Source organism: Elgaria multicarinata, chromosome 3 (genome assembly GCF_023053635.1).
Source record: "Elgaria multicarinata webbii isolate HBS135686 ecotype San Diego chromosome 3, rElgMul1.1.pri, whole genome shotgun sequence".
NCBI lineage: Eukaryota > Metazoa > Chordata > Lepidosauria > Squamata > Anguidae > Elgaria > Elgaria multicarinata.
In genome coordinates, this window is record NC_086173.1 from 99699511 (window position 1) to 99722052 (window position 22542).

Below are 22542 nucleotides of genomic sequence, written 5' to 3' on the forward strand. Positions count from 1 at the left end.
TTCATTGCTTTTGCCTGCACCTTTTCCATCTCCACAACATCCTTTTTGAGATGCTTTAAGGAAACCCACCAAAACCAAAACACACAAAAAGCCCTGCCCACCTGTACTAAGGAGTTCTTCCACTCCTTAGTGGAAGTTCTTCCACTCCATTTGCATTGTTATCTACAAAACTCATTGCTGGCACCTTTGTAACCTGCTTAGTCCTGATCCTGATTCATGATTTAGAAAGGCCTGATAGGTCTCCAAGAAAACCAGGGGGGGGGAAATGAAAATTGATCTTCTCTGAAGTGTGGTTTTTGAAATATTGATTAGAAAATCATTAACTGAACAATTGTCTCTCAGGCTTCATTGAACAGAGGTGGAATATCAAGAACTTGATGCAGGCACTGCTGCAGTATATCTCACAGTATAGAAGTGGTATCGGGTTGCCACCAGATACAAGAGGCCAGATACATCGTTAAGAGCACAAAAGCAAATATATTTGTGAGCTAGGCAAGAGTGCTAGCTGTTCCGAAGCTTCAGTGACTCTATTTCTTGCCTCCTCCAGTAGGGGCATCTACAGCGAGTAGGGTGTGAGTACTGGCTGTAAAAGTGTCCATTCACGACTTGTTTTCTTTATGAAGCAACCAGATAAATTATTTGCTGCTGCTCCTGTTTTATGAGCATTGAGGCTGGGGAAGAGGAAGGGGGGCAGGTGTTGTATTTCTTAGGCCTGGCAGTGCTCCTCCTTGTCCTGGAGCCCTCAGACAAAGGCTCTTTGTACTATTGGCTTCATAAAAGAGAAGGCGAGAGAAATAGAGGGAAAGAAAGAAAACCTGCTTCTCTAAGGGAGTGCTGAGGCAGCTAGTTAAGCAAACACACAGGGAAAGAGGAATCAGGGTCAGGGTCTCATTTCCTGCCCTCTTCTGCCAATGGCTGGGGCTGGGGTGGGGGTGGGGGTGGGGGGTCCGCTAAAGCAAGGTTGCCACAGGTCCCTGTACTACTGGCCTAGAACTTATTTCTCTGACTAGCTTCAAGGGAATCTCTGGGCTTAGCAGTCTCTATGACCAAGATGTTATACTGGGAAACACATGTCTCAGAAGAACTGGATACAAATACAAACAGACATGACCACACACCTTGTTTGAAAAGAATGGCAGAAGGAGATAAGTTTCTGTGAAAGGGTTACAAGGCCCAAGGAAACTTTTCTTTCCCCCTGTGGCTACTTAGGGAGAGTTCCCGCCACACCAATTCTCAGTTGGGAAAAACTCATGATAAACTTTGAACTAGGTTAGTAGGTTGGGCAGGCCATGCTGAAAATAATGAGAATAAAAGAATAAAATCCTTAATCCTTACTGGATTCTTTGCAAGATTAAAATTGGCTCTTTTACACAGGGTGACATGTACTGTTTTTTCTGTATTTTATTTCTTGGCAAGTTCTATATGTTTCATTTTAAGCCATTCGATGGCACTGCTGTTATAGTGCCATTACGGACGTACACCCAGCAAGTAAAGTGCTTCATATCGCTTCCTAGGGAAAAATCGGACTTTTCCATGCATCTTACAATGGTGAGATAGAGGTCATAAACCTGGGGGATGGGGGCCTGGAGGTTGATGAGATCATGTAAAGGACTCTCAAACTTCCGAGTAACCAATCTTAATGGTACGATAGAAGTGCTCTCTCCAGATGGAGGGCTCCTAGCACTTTCAATCAAAAGGCATTGTGGACCTGTCCTAAATGTATGTTTTTGTGGTAAGAAAAAAGATAGATGTCACCTGGACTTCCGTGGTAAACTCTGTGAACGAAGCAGAGTGATTGCACAATAAAAGCCTAGTATGGAATCTCTTTCTTACAGATATGCTTACACTCACATGAATGATAGGCTGAGAAATGGTGAGCTCTCAAGGCAGCCTGAATTGACTTGAAGTTTATAAAATGTCCTCCAACTTTAGAAAATCATTCCAAAGCAGATTCTTCCTATCCAAGCTCCGTTTGGGATAGAGTTGCAACGTCTACCTTCTGACATAAGCCCCATTTTGGAGAGATAATGGCTAAAATAATAAATTGTTAACTTATATGGAAGCATACAGTGGGGAAACAATAATGCTTGCTCATACATTACTTTCTGTAGAATGATAGTTATTGAGCAATAATAAGTAGCTCCTTAACATCCCTGTTTTGGAGGCTTTGTTAAGCTAGTTAGCTTGCATTTTGCAAAGTCCTCTGCAAAGGGCACATTCATAATGATTATTCCCCCTCTGGTGGCAGAACCGTCATATCATGGGTTGCAGGAGGGTAGAAAAGAGAACACGCTTCTCCTGTTGTCAATGCAGGCCTGTCACCTGTCTCTACTGAGGTGGGATAGCTGCTCCTACTCACCCTAAGGTAGGGAGAAGGAGATTATTAACAAATCTTTCAGTTTCATAGACCCTAGAAGACCTTTTACTATGCTTGAAAGTGCAATTCAAAAGCTCCTTCTTTCTTCTTTCATTCCCCAAATCTCTTCTGGGATATACCAGTCTGGTATATTGAAACTCCATTTACTAAGTGATTATATACCATTGGCCTCCAAAGTTAGATGCTCCATCTCATTCAGTGAGTGCCAAACCACTAGGATGACTATGTGGAAAGGAAGACAGGGCTCCTGTAGTGTTCACTGTTGTGATGAAGAGGGAATGTCACCAGGTGCTGCATGCATACAAGGCATCTGCTGAAATTCTATGCAACCGTTAAAGATACAGGAGCCCTGTCCTCCTTTTCATATGGTCCCTCTACAAACCACCTTCCAACAGCTCCTCCCAATCAGAGTGATGCCCTGTCCCGCTGGACATCACTAATCCAGTTTAATGAGATCCTAAATGATAGAACAACAACAACAAAAGAACATGTTGGATCATCAGACTAAGTTCTATTTCCCCAGCATTCTGGTTCCAACAGAGGGCAACCAGGTGCTCTAGAAAGCCCACGAGCACAGCACAGGGGTAACACACCCCGCTCTTAGTTCAGTCCCAGATTCTGGTATACAAGTAGAACCTGCAATAAAATGGCAGTACAACCTCACCCCCTAAGAGGAGTGTTCCTACTCAGGGCTCCTGCTCATCACCAGGTGTGATCTTCCCCAGAACATTATAATCTATAAGGAGTTCAAACTGGGTATCCCACCCCACCCCCTTCATTTCTTTTCCAACTGTGACTATACAGCATGCTGAATGCATATTGGGCTGTTTTATGGTCCCCTCCCCAGGTGTGTTTTTTTAATGTACTTCTGCAAACCTCAGGGTTCCCCCAAGCAGGCTGATTTGTTAGTTGTTTTGTTAGCAACCCAAATTCGGTTAGCACCCACCACCTGAGTTTGCTATTAGAGGGAATGATATTGCCTCTGAACATGGGCGTTTCCAATTAGCATGCCCCCTCTGCCCCACAAACACCCCCCAAAAAACTTCAGTTATTGCTTGGAGTGTCAATGTTCTGAAGTCTAGATGAGTATAAGTGGGCTTCTCTCGTGCCTGGTGCTTTGTTTCTGTGTTTTTAAGGAATTGGCTCAGTGTTCTAAAGATAAGAAGAAACATCAAACATATTTTAAGCAGGAGCTGGTGGTGCGATAGAGAGCTGGATTTGGATCTGGAAAACTTGGGTTTAATTCTTGGTCATGGACTTGCAATGTGGCTAGAGGACAAATCACTGTTTCTCACTCTCATTTCCTAATCTACTAAGTATAACAATCTGTTTTGCACGATGCTTTTCTACACAAATTAAAAGAGTACCACATACATTATAAGTAGTTTCCCAGTGGTGATGGTATTAGTCGCTTGATTAGCCTCCCTGTCTTGAAGGGGTTTGCCCCTTGCATTTCATACCTTTTCTCCAGATCATGGGTTGTATGATACATTTGGGAGGGAGGGAGGGAGGGGTTGGCCCAACTAAGCTAACTGTCCTCTTTGTGCTCTGATAAAATAATTCACCCAAAGCAGGTGTGAATTTGAAGCACAGGGCTCTTCTGCAAACCCATCACTGCAAGGCTCTTTGCTTATACCATAGAAGGAAAAATGGGGCATTGCTTGGAGGGAGGTGTATTTCTCCAGGTCAAGAGCAGATGGAAAGTGGAAACTGCTGAGTGCAGCATGCAGGGAGATTTGAGGGGCTTTATCTCAAGAATGGCTTTAAGCAGCTGCTGAGCAAAGCAAGTCAGATTAGAGTAAGGGGGAGGCCCTGTGGGTGTGTTGTACCTGGCCCTTGTTCACCTGTCCTTGCTTCACATTGGGTAGTCCTGAGCACCTGTTTCCCATGAGTGGCAAAATTACCCTAAGCCAGAAAGTGACTGGTGTTGGAAAGGAGAGGGAGCAGCAGTTGATATTGAAGAATCCCAAGGGAACAAGACCAGGAAGGCTCCGCCTATAATAAGCCTGGGCTAGACAAAAAGGCCAATCCAGAACAAAAGCACTGGAGGACCACGGAGCTTTTTGGGGGGATCTCCCTTCTCTTGCTGAACAAAAAGGGCAGGAGCAATCAGACAATGGGTGCAGGTGCGAGTGCAGAGGAAAAACACTCCCGGGAGCTAGAGAAAAAGCTGAAGGAGGATGGTGAGAAGGATGCCAGGACAGTCAAGCTGCTTCTTCTTGGTAAGTGCTCCCTTAAAGCAAGCTACTAAGGACTTGTCCATGTGGGGTGTGTGGCTCATTCTCCCACCCCGCTCTGCATGCACGCACACACACACACACTTCTTCCTAGCACAGTGATGTGTCTGGGGAACATCTGGCTGAGGGGGCTGGTAATTCCATTTCAAAATGTTGCAGTTCCTCAGTCTAATGCTGCCCCGGGAGGCCTTCTTATGACCTATCTCCCCCTAAAGGCAAAATGGATCTAGGAGATCTGATTATGCAAGCTGAGTTGGCTGTATGGACTTGTTAGAAAGCAGGTGATGCTGAAACGATGTGTTTAACTGCAGTCCCATGAAGATTGTAGAGGCCTGGAGAAAGGGGAGAAATGCCTGCACATCATAGAGAAAGTGAGACAAGGATCTTTGAACTGCATCACCTGAGATCTTGATGACTCTCATATAACATGCCATAAGTTTCAGTTACAGTGAAATTGAAGCTTATGTCATGTTATATCAGTTACTGCTGTCTGGGTTTCTTACTTTGATTTCCATAGATATTTGGAAGCTTATCTGTTTTAATTCTACATGATTCATTGCTCTCTCAGTGGTTTAAACTGACATATTTCTGCTGGATGCTATTACGCATACTCCCAGATGCTCTAAATGTAGATTATATACCCTACTTAGAATTAGATGTTGAAGGGGAGCACACACCATTGGGAAGGTGGTAGAAGACATGCTTTGCAGGCAGAGGATCCCGGCTTCAATTTCTGGCATCACCAGATATGGATTAGGAAAGAATCCTGCCTGAAACCGTGTAGAGTTGCTGCCTGTCAGGGTTGACAACACTGGGCTAGATGGGCCAATTGTCTTACTCAGTAGAAAGCAGCTTCCTATATTCCTATGGACCAGTGTGGCCAGAGGGCAGTAGGCATGCCTACTTTGTCTAGCATGAGGCTTGCTGAGTTGACATCTGTGGCTATGATATATCTCTGCCAAGGGGCTGCTTGCCTAGAGTTAATACTGCACCGAATCCCAGTTTCCTCATAACACTGACTGCTGTGTATGAGATGTAAAAAGAGGAGAGTGGTGAGGGGCAAGAGCCAGACAGTCATGGAAGTAAATGACCATCGGCTCATCGTTGCTTCTACATTGGACCAATGGTGAGCATTTGCGAAGCAGCTCTTTCAAGACCTATGGAGCAGCTGAAAAGTAAGATGTTGTTGGTTCATTCAACCTTAGCCTTCTGATACCAGCCTATTGCTATGCTTTTCAGCCACTGTGTCCTGGAATACTGAAGAACATTGCCATTGGTTGTGTAGGGCATGATCACAACAGCTCTGCTCCCTTTCCCAACATCACTATAGAGTCCCCCCCCCCCCCAGTCATAAGCAAACGAAGTCTGGAATGCCCTGCTCAGGGAAAGAGGCAGCCGTCCCCAGTTTTCTCGCCTCATCTGTGGTGTCTCCATAGCTTTGGGTGGCTGCACTGTCCCTTTTCTGTGCAGCACTGCAGCTAAGCTGTCCATGGCCCAGTTCTCCTTATCTCTGCCATGAAATTGAGCAACCCTTAAACCATCTTACCCCAAAGCCTTTGGGGCCAGGTAATCCTCCACAGCTCACTTGCCGGAGCCATGTCTAGGGAGAAGCTCATTATATTTCAGTGTCAGCCCTTGGGGTAGGTCAGGAAAGAAAGGCAAGAGATGTGTTTTAAATTAGATCACACAGAGAGCCAACATGCCCCCAGTGCAAGTAAACAAGGTTGGCCTCTTATGATGATAAAAGACAGAGAGGTGCCTTCTTTCACCACATATGGAAAAGTGTCTGTCTGTCTTTCTCTTTCTTTCTTTTTGTTCCTTCTACCACACCATACACCCTGCCTCTCAACACCTGCCAAAGTCTGAAAAATCTAAGGGCAGTGGCTGATTGAAAAATTGGCAACACTAGATTTAAGTCTTCTTTCCAGTTTGAAGTCCCCTCCTCTGCTGTAACACTAGGTCTGGTGCTCTATTTTTAAATTCATTCTCAACACGTATTAAACACTTAATGATTCCATATTTAAAGCTATTAAAATAAACTGCAGCGGTTCAGGAATGTGTGTTTTAAATGTATAAATTCTAAGACCGTTTCAAAATTTACTTTCTTAATGTTAATTATTTTAACTTGCAAGAGAACTGAGTTGTGTTTTGGTCTCGAAACTCAAGTCTTGCCAAACTTCTTCCGTATCCTAACACCATTTTCAAATGCACAGTGAAAAACTAATACTTTGCAGCATTCAGCATAACATAGCAGAATGAGGTGGTTGAGTAGAATGTGCCACTTCATAGTACAAGTGTGTGTGTGTGCCATTTTAAAATGCTTGCCTATATACATATAATATTTCCGCTTAGCCTGCTGCATATACTGTCCCAGTTCTATAGTGGGGAGGGGGTTGTTTTGTGCAAGGGAGCATTGAAAACATGATCCCTTACTTGCAATTTGAAGTAGTACAGTCCACTCTACCACCTCATTCTGTTGCACTGTAGGCCTCATGCTGATCTGATCAGTGTAGAAACAGCACAATATGGTAGGTAAGATCCGATAGTGTCAACGAAATAGATCTTGATAGATAAAGAATTGCAATATTTTGTGTGAAGATCTGGAGTACTTGAAATTAATGCATAAATTAGTACTTTAATTTAATTAAGATTAGAGCACTTAAGGAGTTGCTTTATTCTGCCCACCTAAACCCCTGTCTGAGTCTTGGGTCAAAGCCTTCTCCAGCTGAACCGAACTTGGAAGTTTCTGTGTTCAATATCTGTGCTGTAGCAATGGGCGATAGCCGTGTCTTAATTCCTGTTGGAAGTAAAGGAAACGAAAGCATGTAGACCAAACATATTTGATAGTGTGTAATGTTAGATTTTGTAAGCGTGAGTTAGTAATTGATTTCTATTAATCTCCCCACTGATCACTTGCTGTGGATTTCTTGCATAGATGGAACTAGGGTTTTTTGGGGACAAATACAGGTTATTATTTTTCTTTCCATTTTTATTCCACCAGGAGCTGGAGAATCGGGTAAAAGCACCATTGTCAAGCAAATGAAGTAAGTGTTTGTACACAAATTCCTTGCATTTCCCTACAGCAACTCTTAAGGAGTGATGGTGAAACTATACTAACAGGAATTCCTTAATATACCAAGTGCTATTAAAACATATCATATTGCATTTTTATCTAGAAGAGACCAATAATTCAGGAGCATGAATTATTGGTCCTCATACATACAACAACCATGGTGTTCCATTTATTCCAGGGCTGCTTCACACGTTACGATTCTAGGTGCATACCCAAGATGTTTTAAGTGTACACCTAAAAAGGCAAAGGCTTGGATCCAGATTTAAGCTAGATCAGCTGTGTTGGTAGAAGTGGCCTTCTCTGCCCCCCTCCTTCTTACAGCAGCCCCCTGAAAAGTTAGAGAGTCGGGAGGAGGTGCTGAATGGGATGAGCTGTGGGGTGGGAGGAACGTTTCATGTTCTTTCTCTCACTGAAAGTCCCTTCCTCTTGAGAAGGGCAGATCCTAGATCCAACCCCAAGACGTTTATGTGACCAACCCATTTGCAATTACCTGTATCACACAAGTACATTCACCAGGGAGCTAGCTGATTGCAGCTGGCTGTAGAGGGAACACACAGACTCTGTTGAGAATTCTGAAAGCAACCCTGCCAATAGGCCCAAAGAAAAACAGAGGGAGAACATGCAGGAAAAGCTGAGCCTCTGGCTGGTTTTCTTAGTTCATCACTTGTCTCCACAGCAGATAATTTCCCAGAGAGTTTGAGAAAGGAGGGTGGGAGGAGGGAAGCTAGTTGCTGGCTGAGAATTCAGCAGCACTTCCAGCAGTACTTTGAGAGTATCCCAGAAGTGTTTGCTACCTCATAGCGGTGGAATTGTATGATGCTCACCTAACTAAACAGTATTGCTAAACCAGGGAAGGTCAACCAAAATTGGGTGGGAGGCTGGATGACCAACCAACCAATCTTTTGCTGGCCAAATAACACCAGTGGGTGTCATTCTCCCTGGAGGAATCCCCAATGTTAGCTCTGATCTCTGAACACAGATCAGAGATAGCAGTGGAGATTCTTTGAGGGGACAGGGCTTGGAGGTCAAGCCCCCACCCCAAAAAAGAATCCTGGGAGGCTCTGTGGGCTTCATGGGCAACTCCATGGGCTGGATTAGGCATGTGGTTCAGACGTTGCTATATACACACATGAGAGGGGGGGCTGTTCAGACAACACACTAAGCTATGATTAGGCTGCTAGCCCTTTTGCAGCAAATGGTTAGTAAGTGTGTTTAAACCATGATTATATAGCCACCATGGTTAGGAATGGTTCACACAACATGCTGACCCTGTTCAGACAACATGCTAAACCACGGTGGCAAAGCATTTTGAGCTAAACATTATGGCTTAGCATGTAACGGGAACCATTATTTAGCATATTGTTTATTCCATTCCTAACCATGGTGGCTACATAACCCTGGTTAAACACGCTCACTAACCATTTGCTGCAAAAGGGTCAGTGGCCTAACCATGGTTTTGCGTGTTGTCTGAACAAGCCTGCTAAGTCATGGCTCACATGACACAGTAAGCCATAGCGTTTAGCTCAAAATGCTTAACCACAGTGGCTTAGGGTGTCATCTGAACTGGGTCATTGAGTAAGAAGGGGGCCAACATCTGCTATGAACCCAAGCAAAGTGTCTGCCAGCAGCTCTGGCTCCAGCGTAATCCAGGGCAAGAGCAGGCCTCTTGGTTGCTCAAACCAGCAAGCAAGCCTGATCCAGAAGATTTATAGCTGTCAGGGAATATCTGACCTGCCCTGGCCTATTGGAGCAAGGAGGCGTCCCTTGGCTGGCCTTCCTGCTGTTCCCTCCCTTGGCCAGACCTGGTGCCCAGGCCCAATTCCTACCTGACCTTCTTCAGATCAGCAGCTCAAGACTTGCTGCCGACTCAAGCCCTGACTGTGTCCAGGGGCAACCACAGCCTTCCTGCGAGTGCTCTGGATTTATTTTTCTGCTCTTATCTTCCCTAGAATTATCCATCAGGATGGTTACTCCTTAGAGGAGTGCTTGGAGTTCACCTCCATTATCTACAGCAACACTTTGCAGTCCATGTTGGCCATTGTGAAAGCCATGGGCACGCTCAGCATCCAGTATGGAGAGACAGCTAGGCAGGTGAGGCACTGAGGAGTAGCATTTTTCCCAAGTAGGTCTGGATCTTCATTCTCCTTTGTCTCATAGTAGCAGTAGTAGTAGTATTTTATAAACACCTACAAACCCCAAGATACTATACGATATAACAAAATAAGAACAAGAACAACATGGAATAAAAGCAACAGAACTCTGCCTGCAGGCTTCCAATCTAAATAAGCAGACACATCAGGGAAATGAAACGGGAAGGGCTAATAGAAGATAATGGAGGCAGTTAATTGAAATGCTCAGTTAATTGGAAAAGACATAGAATATATTTCACTGGGAAGAACTGGTTCATATGAATACCTGCAGACAGTGCATCCCAAAGAGAAGAAAATAAATGGAGGTGTGAGACAACCAGTGTAGTCTTTGGTCTAAATAAAAGGTTGGTACCAGGGGAACTCAGAGCTCTAGAGAAAAAGCATGAATATCTCAGACCAGTATGAGGAGGGATTTTCCTTTTACGTTCGATGTTATGGAGACAAAAGTGGAGTTGAAAAGGGGGTGTCTCATCCCACTGAGCTTCATCTCCCGTCTCAATTCTAATTTCTAGGATGATTCCCGCAAGCTGCTGCACTTAGCTGACACCATTGAAGAGGGCACCATGCCTAAGGAGATGTCCAGCATCATCTGTCGACTCTGGGAGGACAAGGGCATCCAGGCCTGCTTTGAGAGGGCCTCGGAGTACCAGCTGAATGACTCGGCTGGCTAGTAGGAGCTCTTTGTTTGTACCTCGTGAGGCAGAATCCAGGGCTTGTGTGAGGGAATTGTTACGGGAGTGCAAAGTGACTCCTGGCTTAATCCAGAACTGCAGAGACTGGGTGCATGTGGAGGTACACATCCCTTCCCGCTTTCCACAGTTCTAAAGTTGTAAGTTTGGGAACTCTATTAGACACATACATCCCTCCACCTTCAGTGTAAGTACGGGGAATGTCCCTGCTCCATAAGCAAATGCAGCAGCGTAGAAAGCAAGGGGAGAATAGCCTTGAACTCAGGCACTGCTTGCACCCACCGCAACTGGCAAGGGCTCTCCCTCTCCTTCCATAAACCATGCTAAGAAGCAGACACAGGAACGTTGATTCAGGAAGGAGCAGGAGCCTACAGCTTTGCTGAATTGGATGTCTGGGGATGGGCATGGGGGCAGAGGAATGCTCACTGTAGTTCTATGGCCTACTTTCTGAGGTTGGCGCTACCTGGCCACCCAACTCCTGCTTCAGTTCTGATAGAAGGGTTGGAGCTGTTGGAGCTCACACAACCAGCCACATACATTGTGCAACACGCTTGAACACAGGGGTGGGGATGTTGCGTGGGTCCAGCAACAATATTGCGCAGTGGAAGGATACTGCTGGCAGAACAGGACGTCTGCATCTTCTTCCCCTCTGCAGTCCTCCCCTACATCCTCCAGATCTTCGCCAGAGGGTCTTCCGTCCCTCCGGAGCAGATTTAGAAAGTGGGGCAGGGGGCTGCAGTGAGGGAGAGGAGAGGACATGGAAGTCCTCTTCTGCAAGCAGTATCCTTCTGCTTGTGCAACACTGATGCTGGATCATACCCTGTAAATGTGACTTTTGTGTGAAGGCCAGGGGACTCTCAGAGCTAATTCACATTCTGTATTCTATGTTCACAGTTACCTGAGTGACCTGCCACGGCTGGTGGCCCCTGGATATGTCCCTACAGAGCAGGATGTTCTCCGTTCCAGGGTTAAGACCACTGGCATCATTGAAACCCAGTTTTCCCTTAAGGACCTCAACTTCAGGTATCGTATGAGTTTGGCCGGTGGGCAACCTACTGACAAAGAAGATTGCAAAGGAGGGCGGATCACACGTGCTATGACAGCTATTGCACGGGATTAACTGCTACAGCATTGTGATCAAAAGCCATCAGTTATGAGCTAAAATTCACCCTCAGAAATCTCAGTTCAGCCGCAAACATGCTGGGTGATCTTAAGCACGCCACAATCTCTTGGCCTTTGCACCACCCTCACCCTTCCACATGTACTATGATAATATTGGCTTATTTATAGTACTGTCATGAGGATTACAGTGATAGTGAATGGGGAGGGCTTTGGGCACTTAGGAAAAGCAGAGGGGAGAGGAAATAGTAGTGTGATCTACTTGGTATTGTCTTTGCCTAGTGTGTTACGGTGTGCCTGTCTGTGGAGGGGTGTAATTTGGTTGACCCCACCTCAGGTCTTTTTCTTTTTTTTCTTTTGCTGCCTGGACATTAATTTAACAGTATCCAATGGAATTTTTAAACTTTCAAATAAATACATAATTAGCTTCTGTTCCAACTATAGATGGGTGTTTTCTCCCCTCATGGGAAAATACCAACCCAGGGAGGAAGTTTTAGAACAGCAGGTTGGAAAGGTGTTGGATATTATGCATTTTATTGGATATTATGCAGGTTGGAAAGGTGGTGGGGAGGTAATAGGAGAGAATGATGGTTTCTTTGAGAAGGGGTGCCTCAGAGCCAGGGGGCAGGTGGAATGTTTAGGAAGACCATTCTCAAGAACAGGAACGGGAGGGTTGGCAAATGTTGGTAAACTGGGATGGCACACTCTGGCTAAGATCGGTTGGAGGTAATGGCCCCTGGAGAATATGCAGTAGCAATCTGCAGATGGATTGGATTTCTTCAAAAGCTGCCCCATTGTGTAAAGTTTGATAGGGGCTGCTTCTCCTATCTCTGATGCATTGTGATGGGGAGAGCCACACATTTGGAAATGTCAGTGGTTCCACTGTTCTAATTCAAAACACAGGAGTCGTCTCGGGAATCAACAACCCTAGTCCTGTTTAGGAAAGGGATCTCATTAGGGAAGGGAAAACAATAAAAAGTCCTGTTAACCCCAGACATTAACAAATATATTATATCAGCTTTTGTGGCTCAGGTCCAACTTGGTCAGTTGCAGCTGACAAAGACTTACTGAGGTGCAAACTAGACAGTACGCTATCAGTGCAGTGCTATGCATAGCTACTCAGTCAGAAGTAAGTCCTGGGGTTTTAAAAGGGATTTCACCCCAGGTAAGTGTGTATTGAGGTTGCAGTCTAAATATGTGGCTGCTGCCAGAAGTGGTGGCTGCATATCTAGCTTTCCTTTACCCCTCTCTTCCATTACCCCTCTCTTAACTATTCATTTATGCATAGTACTTATATTCCACAATATAATAAAATCTCTAAGTGGTTTACAAAACAGTCAAAACCACAGTTAAAATACATACGTAATACAATATCACAGTAAACTTCTGAATAATTTACCTCATGCTGTGATGTTAAAACATGTTTCTCCATCCTGATGAGGAGCAGGGGCACGGAAAATGCAGTACATTGTGATGTCGCAACCCAAAGTAAGTTGCAGCACAGCACAATTTATCTTGGGAACTAGTCACGCAGTTGCCCTGAGAAATCAAGGCACCAGTCCTTACGTCTGGAAAAGATGCATTAAAAATGGGCATAGTTTAGAAAATGGGTATGAGTTTTCATATGACCCAAAAATAAAATCATAACCTAATGTGGAAATGGGGTAGAATGAGCTTAGCAGTGGAAAAAGGAGAACCTGAGCAAAATCAAGCTTGACCGATTCGCCCATCCCTAATCATGACTAATGGGCTAATGGACAGAGCTGCAATATATCTATTAGGCTAGTATGGGATAAACAGCAACGGAAGACAGGACAAGTCCTTATATACTCCCAAATTTCATGTGTGTATCTATCAGGGAGCTCATGTACCTGATACTTCCTTGGTGGAGATATATATTCAATTTCTGTTTGTGAGGATTTAGTGCCCCCTAAGGATGCACCATGAAAATGGCAGCACTCTGATCCATGAAGGAGGTTTTGTCGTTTCTTTTGCCTAAAAGCAAAGTGGATGAGCTCTGCCCATCCCCAAACAGTGACCTCCTCATTAACCACTCCTTTCCTGCTAATCTATCTTTCTCTGGCTTTTATCCAACAGGAGTCTCATCCTTTCCTATATACAGTACATCTATCCTGGGGCTGCATGTTCTCACATCTCAAAGCAGCACAATTTTACAATGCACCCCGATTTTACAACGCACCCAACACTGGTACATTCCAGTGTGGCAGTGGCATCCAGAGCAACAATTCTGGACTATTGTGGAAGCATGCAGCCAAAGAATGGGAAGGTTAATTCAAATCATTGTGTGACATTTAGCCCCCATGCCTCCCATTCACTCCTTTGGGCTCTTATTGCCCCATTAGGGTTGCCAGTGCACAAGGCTGTAGTGGTAGTAGTTGCCACAAGTAGCTATTTTCAAAGTACATCAACCCTGCGTACTGCACTTGGACCCAATTCCTAGTACTCCAACAGTCCACTTCCTTCCTCCCTGCAGTGCACAACTGTTTCTGCCCCAGACCCTACATGCTGCTGTTTCCCCCCATGTCTCACCACCCATTTTCTTATTCCCATCTTGTCCCATCACTGCCTACTGTATCCTACTTTTCTAGTAATTCTGTTTCTTGCCAGACTACTTCTGGCTCCCACGCTTCACAACAGTAAGCAGCTCATCTTCATGCCTTAATTTCCTTCATCTACCCTTCCCTCAAATTCCTCAGTCTGTTTTCTGGTTTGTACACTCCCTTCAGCCACCTTTCCTCTGGGTTCACTATTTCTTTGCTTCTCTACTTCTCTGGGATGTCTTGCACTCATAACTCTCCCATGAAAAACGAGTTCTCCTTTCCCTAGGGCCTGTATGAGGTTTTAATCCCAGTCAAACTGACTTCTTTACTTTCCGTCATAGAAGCTAGACTTCAAACATTCAGACATACTTAGTTCCTGAGCAGCTGGAATGTCCATGTACCATCTCAGCCAAGCAGGACATGAGTGCAACAGAACCCTCCCACCCATGTTCCCCACTAACTGGTGTACATGAGCATACTGCCTCTGATACTGGAGGTAGCATATAGCCATTAGGACTAGTAGCCATTGATAGCCTTCTCCTCCAGGATTTTGCCTAACCCCCTTAAAAAGCCATCCAAATTGGTAGCCATCACTATATTTTGTGTTACCTAATTCCATAGCCTAATTATGTGCTATGTGATGAAATGCTTCCTTTTATCTGTCCTTAATCTTTTACAGAGTGTTTGTCTTTAGGCTTATGGTACCTCCACTGGAAGCCACTGTCCATGGAGTCAACTGGTTAACACAACATGATAGACCACCGTGGCTTAATCTACCTGTGGGAGCTGATGTGTTGTGGCCAGTGGCCAGGGGTGCCATTTTTGCATGGTGCCTGCAAGTGCTTGCCTTGCTGTGGCTTGTTGGATCATGCAAACCCAGGCAGCAAGGGTTGTTTGAAATTAGACAACCATCAAATAAACTTGAAATAAGCCATGAGTTAATTGAGGGTTGTCTAACCCATGCCATGCTAAATAGCCACCTCAGGTAAATTAACCCACACTAGACTTTTGTTTGTGTTGTACCAACCAGGTATGTTATAGACTGGTAAGATGGCAAAAATAGTCTATAAGATACCTAGCACTTGCTTGTCAGGGCTACTATACTCCTTGGTACAGAATGTGTGGTTCAGGAAGCTGCAATTCAAGCTTCTGGCATCAACCCCTGTGCCTGGTAGTTCCTAGTTCATTCTTGGCTTCTCAAACAAGTACTATCTGCCAAATGTTTGGTTCACTACGAAGCTGCTGCTGCTGCTCTCTTATTATTGCTAGATGTTGCAAAGAGGCTCATTCAGCGCTAGGTTTATCAGTCAACAAAGGGGTTCTACCCCCACCCCACCCCCATGAAAACCAAGTTGTTTCGTAATGGTTTCCATGGATAATTCCCTCTGGGGAAGGAATGAGAGTGTGGGGTTGGGGAGTTAGGAAGGGCTTTTACACGGATACCGTTTCTATCTCTCTTTCCTCACTGTACAATGTAGGCTGAGGGATAATAAAGGGGTAGAAGAAAGCACCCACCTGTTTAGGCACACCACTGTGGTGTAGTGGTTAAAGAGTTGGATTGGGACTGAGGAGACTCGGGTTCAAGTCTTCATTCAGCCATGAAGCTCACTGGGCGACCTTGAGCCAGTCACTGTCTGCCAGCTAAGCGATCTCACTATTTATTTATTTATTGCATTTTTATACTACCCAGTAGCCGAATGTTGTTGTGAGAATAAAATGAGTGTGTGTGTGTGTGTTCATATGTGAGAACTATGTGCACTACCTTGAACCAGAGGAAAGATGGGATAAAAGTGTACAAGATTTACATATGGCTTCCCTATTATTCATGCCATAGATTATCTAGCACAGCCCTAGGCATAAAGCAAAACGGGAATAAGACTCCTGTGGAGAAATAAATGCTTGTCGGCCCAATTTGATGGGATGTTTGTCCTTCTCATCCATATTAAACACCACGTTTGAGGTCTTTGTGGGTCACTTCTCTAGCTCTGCAGTAATGCAGTGGGGGAGGGGGCCCCACTGAGCACGGCTGTTCAGAGGGGCCTCTCTAAACTTCCTGGCAGGATGTTTGACGTGGGGGGCCAGCGCTCAGAACGCAAGAAGTGGATCCATTGTTTTGAAGGAGTCACTTGCATCATCTTCATCGCTGCCCTCAGCGCCTACGACATGGTTCTGGTGGAGGATGACGAAGTGGTAAGTTATCCTCTGGCCTTTGAGACGTTAGCTGTCGGGATTTGTAAATGAATGTTAAGACCAGTCTGGTGTATTAGTTAGTATTGGCCTGTGACTGGGGAGAGCCTGGTTGAAATTCCCACTTAGCCATGAAGTTCACTGGGTGAGCTTGGGACAGTAATGTTCTCTCTGCCAAACCTACCTCAAAGGGTTGTTGTGAGGATAAAAAGAGGGGAGGGGAGAACGAAAAACATTGGGTAATACACACATATTAATTAAGTAGTGCAAACACAGGCCTGGCTGTGCCATGTGACATGGTAGCTGTTTTAAGGAGATTTAACATGAGATGTTAGAATCATAGAATAGTAGAGTTGGAAGGAGCCCTATAAGGCCATTGAGTCCAACCCCCTGCTCAATGCAAGAATCTACCTTAAAGCAAACCTGACAGAGGATTGTCCAGCTGCATCTTGAATGCCTCTAGTGTGGGAGAGCCCACAACCTCCCTAGGCAATTGGTTCCGTTGTCGTACTGCTCTTACAGTCGGGAAGTTTTTCATGATGTCCAGCTGGAATCTGGCTTCCTCTAACTTGAGCCCGTTATTCCGTGTCCTGCACCCTGGGAGGATCGAGAAGAAATCCTGGCTCTCCTCTGTGTGACAACCTTTCAAGTATTTGAAGAGTGCTATCAGGTCTCCCCTCAATCTTCTCTTCTCCAGGCTGTTGACCATAGCTTGTTGCATAGATATGATTCAGTGGATAAATGTCTTCCTAACTTATTACCATCAGTAGGGCAATTATAATTTCTGCTGTGCCTTTCTAGCTATGTAGAGCAAGGTTTTAAAAGGTACTCTAATCAGCAGTATGTTTTTGGTTGTAAGGACTGAGGCTTGGCTTTCACAAAGGAGACGGCTGCAGAAAAGCAGCTCACAATATTATGGGTTAATGCCACTCTGCAAGTTGTGTGTAATGCACAGCTGGGAGTTTACTGCAATTCACTAAAGAAATAATTATGGGGTTACCCTATGATCTCAGCAGTTAAAATGGAGGAACCCTTTCCGATCCGACTTTCTCCTAGGAGTTTGACCACAGCAGAGGTGAAACTACCTAGAGAGAACTAGGGTACCGTTGTTGGATTCAGTATGGAGTGTCACTCCTGTGCTTTGAAGAGCTCTGTAAGAAAGGCTTGTGTGGATATATTTTCACCTCCTGAAACTGGCCTTTCGGCCGTGCTTCCCTTCCCAGAATCGCATGCATGAGAGCCTGCACCTCTTCAACAGTATCTGCAACCACCGGTACTTCGCCACCACCTCCATTGTTCTTTTCCTCAACAAGAAAGATGTTTTCCAGGAGAAGATCAAGAAAGCCCATCTTAGCATTTGCTTTCCAGATTATGATGGTGAGTTCCCAGCATGCAAAATGCACACTTGTGTGGATACAGCTGAAGTTAACATCCTATGGCCAATGTGACAGTGAACAGGAACGTAGAAATTGCATGGTAGGCGGCAGAAAGAGGGAAGGTAGATGTCTCGGGGTTTTTTAAAACAACAACAGAAAATACGTTTCAGGAAGAATAGAAGGTTGGCTGGTTTTGAAACAGCCTAGAATTTCATTACATGAGCATCAAGGAAGCAAATGGAAAGTTGCATATATTGAGATGAATTAAATAAATGAGCAGTGGCTGTATAGAAGTTGGTGGCACTGGAAGAGGGCTGCAATGTAACGAAACAGCTTGTCACTCTTCCTTCATCCCTGCAAGGGCTCCCAATTGCTTCCTTATGGGGCCAGATATTACTATGCTGTTAGTACCCAAGAAAGATATGCTAAACATATCCTCATGTTTGTAATGTGCCTAGGCCTGTGGGAATTCATGGGCTCCGCTGTAATTACACCTATATTTGCATGGATAGATGCTGCAGATCATGTGATTTGGAGGGTGGAGAGGGCGGCTGGAAGACTTAGGCCTTTGTTCTCCTGGTGGAAGGTTTCTCTGTGTGTCTGCTTTGTTCTGCCACAAACGTTTATTGCATGGAGAAAATAGATGGACTTTATTATTAGCACCCTTAGCAAAGAGGAACAAGGGTGCTGTCTTTGCTCTATAACGCTAATCAATGAATATATCTTGCAGTGAGAAGGTGGCACTACTTTTGTGACAAAAATGCTGCTTTTATAACAAACATGCTTTGAGGGACATAACACTAGGGGGTGTCAGCGCTCTGTGAAACAGTACGTACTTTTCTTCTGCCACGTAAACCAGAATTCAGCATCTCCAGATCTCTTCCAGGGAGGGGTTGTTGCTGCTGCAGCTGTTTTGTGCTCCTGGCTTGTACATGTGCCTACTTCTTTGCATTTTTAGTCTTCAAAATGGCCTTTCTTCCTCCTCCTGCTAAGTGGAGGCACTTCAGATATGGTATGCGCAATGGTATACAGCAGACACATGCAACCATCTCCTGTCATCATTTTTATTTTGGTGAAAAGGAGCCTTGGGGTGTTGCAAATAGAAGGCAGCTGCTGTGTTTGGCAGTTCTGCCTGGTAGAAACTGGAATGATTTCTTCGGTGCCTGAAGTCCAGTTGGGAGTCCAGTTTGGTGTCAGGGCAGCGACCTCCTGGCCCTTACTGTATCAGAGCCCTCCCCACTCAAGAAGCCTGGTTCCTGTCAGTCTGCCTCATATATGGATGGACATATGGTATTAAATGTAGAATCAGAAAGTCTCGTTGGTCCCGAAGTGCTCCTTGATACCATTCCTGCCTCTGTAGGACCCAACACTTACGAGGATGCAGGCGCCTATATCAAGCTGCAATTCCTGGAGCTGAACATGAAACGGGATGTGAAGGAAATCTACTCACACATGACCTGTGCCACCGACACGCAGAATGTCAAGTTTGTCTTTGATGCCGTCACTGACATCATCATCAAGGAGAACCTGAAGGACTGCGGACTCTTCTGACTGCAGGTGCTTGTGTTTCGTAACCTGGGCAACTCCACACAGGTGGGATAGGGGGAGACCTGGAATAAATGACACAAGGCTGCCAGTATTGTCCCACTTTCCTGGTATAAATGTTTGGAGAGGCTGTTTTATTAGTAGATTCTGCAAAGAGAGGTAAAGCAGCCCTCTGTAGTAGAACAAGGCAACCTCTTGGCATCTTGGGACTGCTGCTGAGCCATGGGAGGAGGAAGGTGAGCACATGCTATGCATGCAGAAGGTGACAGGTGGCAATTCCCTGGCATCTCCACCAGTTAGGTAATAGGTGATGTGAAAGACGCCTGCCTGAGACCCCGGAGAGATGTTGCCAGTCAGAATAGGTGGATTGGGCAACTGTTGGTCCTCCAGATGTTTTGGCCTACCATCATCACTTGCCATTGGCTACACTGGCTAGGACTGATGGGAGTTGTAGGCCAAAACACTTAAGAGGATGTGTTGCCCACCTTTGGGCTTGATTGACAAATAATCTCAGCTGGCATGTTCTATTAACGGCAGCAGTGGGCTAGTGCCTTCAAGCCTGGCTTGTGGGCTTCCCTGAGGTATTGGCCACTGTGGGAAGCAGGATGCTGGATTAGATAGGTGCTTGGTCTGGTCCATCTGAGTGCTTACGTTCACAGGAGGTGTAGGCACTGAGGAAGGTGGAAGGGGTTAGGCCAAAGGAGATCTTCAGGAAACACACACACACACACACACCAATTATTAAGCAGGATTTGAGTTCCTCACTTTGTAACACACTGCCTCTCTCTACACAGGTATCCCTGCTCCTCCTGATGAAAAGCAGCTTTGCCAATTCAGCAGTGTGAAAGGGGATCAGCCCCCTTACCTGGGTGGATGCAATTCATTCTCATAAACTGGTGCTGCCTGGAGTAGTGACCCACACCTATGAGAAAGGAGTTCCCTCCTCTTATGAGCCAGCTACAGATTACAAGTAAAAGGACGATCCATCCCATCATGGGCATTTATTTCACCTTTTGAAGCTGGGAGGGTAAGACTGCTATAAGACGCCCTCCAAACTATGCCTAGGGGGAGTTTTAATCTCTACCTCTTCCTTAATACTTATGTTCAGCAGGAAAAGCAGACAAGTGCTTTGTTCTGGAATCTCTCTTTCTACCTAAGCCACAGCTGTTCCTCTGTGGTGAGAAAGACAGGACCCTTTCCTCTCATCGTGGGCTTGCTTGCAGAGTCCTGCCATTTTTAACCAACCTTTTTCTTTTTCTTGTACCATCGCACACCTTGGTTGCTCTGGTTTTCTCCTTCATGCATGCGGAATAATAGGCACATGCTAGGCAATTATAAAAGTTGGGCCTAGAATGCTGGAACCCTATCAAGTACCCGCCACAGGACACTGTAGTTTTGCCAGGAGATGAAGCGATTCTGATATTTCTGCAATCCAAGTTATATTTAGAACACTTCTCCGGAAAAAAGTTTAGAAACCAAACTCCAGTCGAAGCGATAGTAGAAATCCAAGAACTGTCCATGAGAAAAGATTTGGGTTTTATTTCTTGCCAGGTAAAGCATTTTCTCTGTATGATTTTCTCCAATGGAGATCTTCTTTCACCTGGGGATTTCCACACACAAGTGTGACAGCACTGATTTGTGTACAAACACACTGATCCCAAACTATCACATAGGACCCACTTTAAAAATAAGCTATAACCAATTAGCAAGGGGTTCAAATTTATCTGCTTGTTGCTAGGACTTGTATCACATACTTTTTCTGCAGCTAGAACTATATTTTAAATTAGAATATTCTTAATCTCTAGACCCAGCACTCCCAAGAGCCTGAGATAGCTACCAGCTATTGGCATGATTTCAGTACTCCAGCTGGGCTTCAACATGGAAGAAGAGTTTAAACTGTGCTGAAGCCATCCACCAATATACTCAAAATCACAAGGCTGAAAACCTGGCCTACTATCTGTGGTCCTAATTAGCTTACTGCTGTAACAATGGATCAACCAGGAATTTCTGTCCTAAAGTGCTTTCTTTGGGTGAATCCATGCAACAGCTATCTGAATAGAGAGTGCACATTAAAATGGTGATTGTGCGCACTAACCTTATGGGAAATGTGCAGGAACAACACCAGCAAGTGGATTTTGCCAGTTGTACACAGTCGCTCAATGATGTCATGGAATACGCAGAACACAGAACCAATATGGTATTTCACACATTGTCTGATCAGTAGCTACATTTGCCATTCAGAGACTGTATGGCTATAGGTCAAGATGTATACGAACACTCACATAATACAACAGAAATTTGAGGTTATACATCTTGACTGGACAATGTGGGAAGCACACAATAACCTGTTCATCAGCTTATCTACATATCCTCCAGTGTCTGATGAATCTGCACAGTAGCCATTTTTCTGCCCATTCTTCTTTAACTCTTGTTAGCCCTAATGCACGTACGTGTGTGTGTGTGTGTGTGTGTGTGTGTGTGTGTGTGTGTGTGTTTTGTGTTTCCTACATAATGATATAGCAAGGAGTGGGGGTGGTGTTACTTCTACTCTCCCATATTGTTTCCAGGCTGGAATCTTGACTCTGTATTCACATAGTTGCTAGAAGACAACTTAGGAAAGGATCATAGTTCTTGGTGATGGACTAGGAAATATTTATTTAAAACCTCACACCCAGGAGCAGAAGATGGTGGCATATTCCACACCATGCAGTACTCGGTTGTCCTATCCTGTGTGAAAGCCTGCACCACCCAAAAGTCCCTTATCTTGTTTTGGCAGCTTATCCAGTGTCTGCCACAGTGGAGATGGCTGGAAAGACGAAAAGCCCCCATGTTCCCTTGTGTTTATTGATGGATGGTTCATCTGTTTCTCGAGTGATCTGTCAGACTGAAAACTCAAACGTGACCATGTGTTTTCTCCACTCTGGTGCCCTCCAGATGTTCTGGCCTTCAGCTCCCAGCAGCCCCAGGCAGCATAGCCAATGGTCAGGAATGCTGAGAGTTGTAAACCAAAAACACTGGGAGGGCAACAGGTTGGCAAAGGCTGCTTTCAAGTGTACATGGGGTTCTAGGTTATATTATAGCACAGGGGTGGGCTACCATACTAGAAGCGAGAAGGATCTTGGAACTGTTGTAGATCACAAGTGTGATGTGGCTGCAAAAAAGAGCAAATACTATTTTGGGCTGCATTAATAGAAGTATAGCTTCCAAATCGTGCAAGGTACTGGTTCC

At 45.0% G+C, this 22542-nt stretch overlaps 1 protein-coding gene across 1 annotated transcript; it reads left to right on the forward strand.

Annotated features, from left to right (window-relative positions):
• The first annotated feature begins 4493 nt into the window (after positions 1-4493).
• Positions 4494-19320, forward strand: GNAT1 (G protein subunit alpha transducin 1). The gene is made up of 8 exons (XM_063123364.1): positions 4494-4599; positions 7616-7658; positions 9637-9778; positions 10350-10507; positions 11421-11549; positions 16267-16396; positions 17617-17770; positions 19130-19320. The coding sequence occupies exons 1-8, from the start codon at positions 4494-4496 to the stop codon at positions 19318-19320; spliced, it is 1053 nt and encodes a 350-aa protein (XP_062979434.1).
• The last annotated feature ends 3222 nt before the right edge of the window (positions 19321-22542 follow it).

Bases quoted from the DNA above. Each gene is read 5' to 3' on its own strand.
- GNAT1 (XM_063123364.1), top strand. From the start codon at position 4,494: ATGGGTGCAGGTGCGAGTGCAGAGGAAAAACACTCCCGGGAGCTAGAG. The intron at 7,659-9,636 runs GTAAGTGTTTGT...TATCTTCCCTAG, and splicing joins ACCATTGTCAAGCAAATGAA to AATTATCCATCAGGATGGTT. The intron at 17,771-19,129 runs GTGAGTTCCCAG...CTGCCTCTGTAG, and splicing joins TTGCTTTCCAGATTATGATG to GACCCAACACTTACGAGGAT.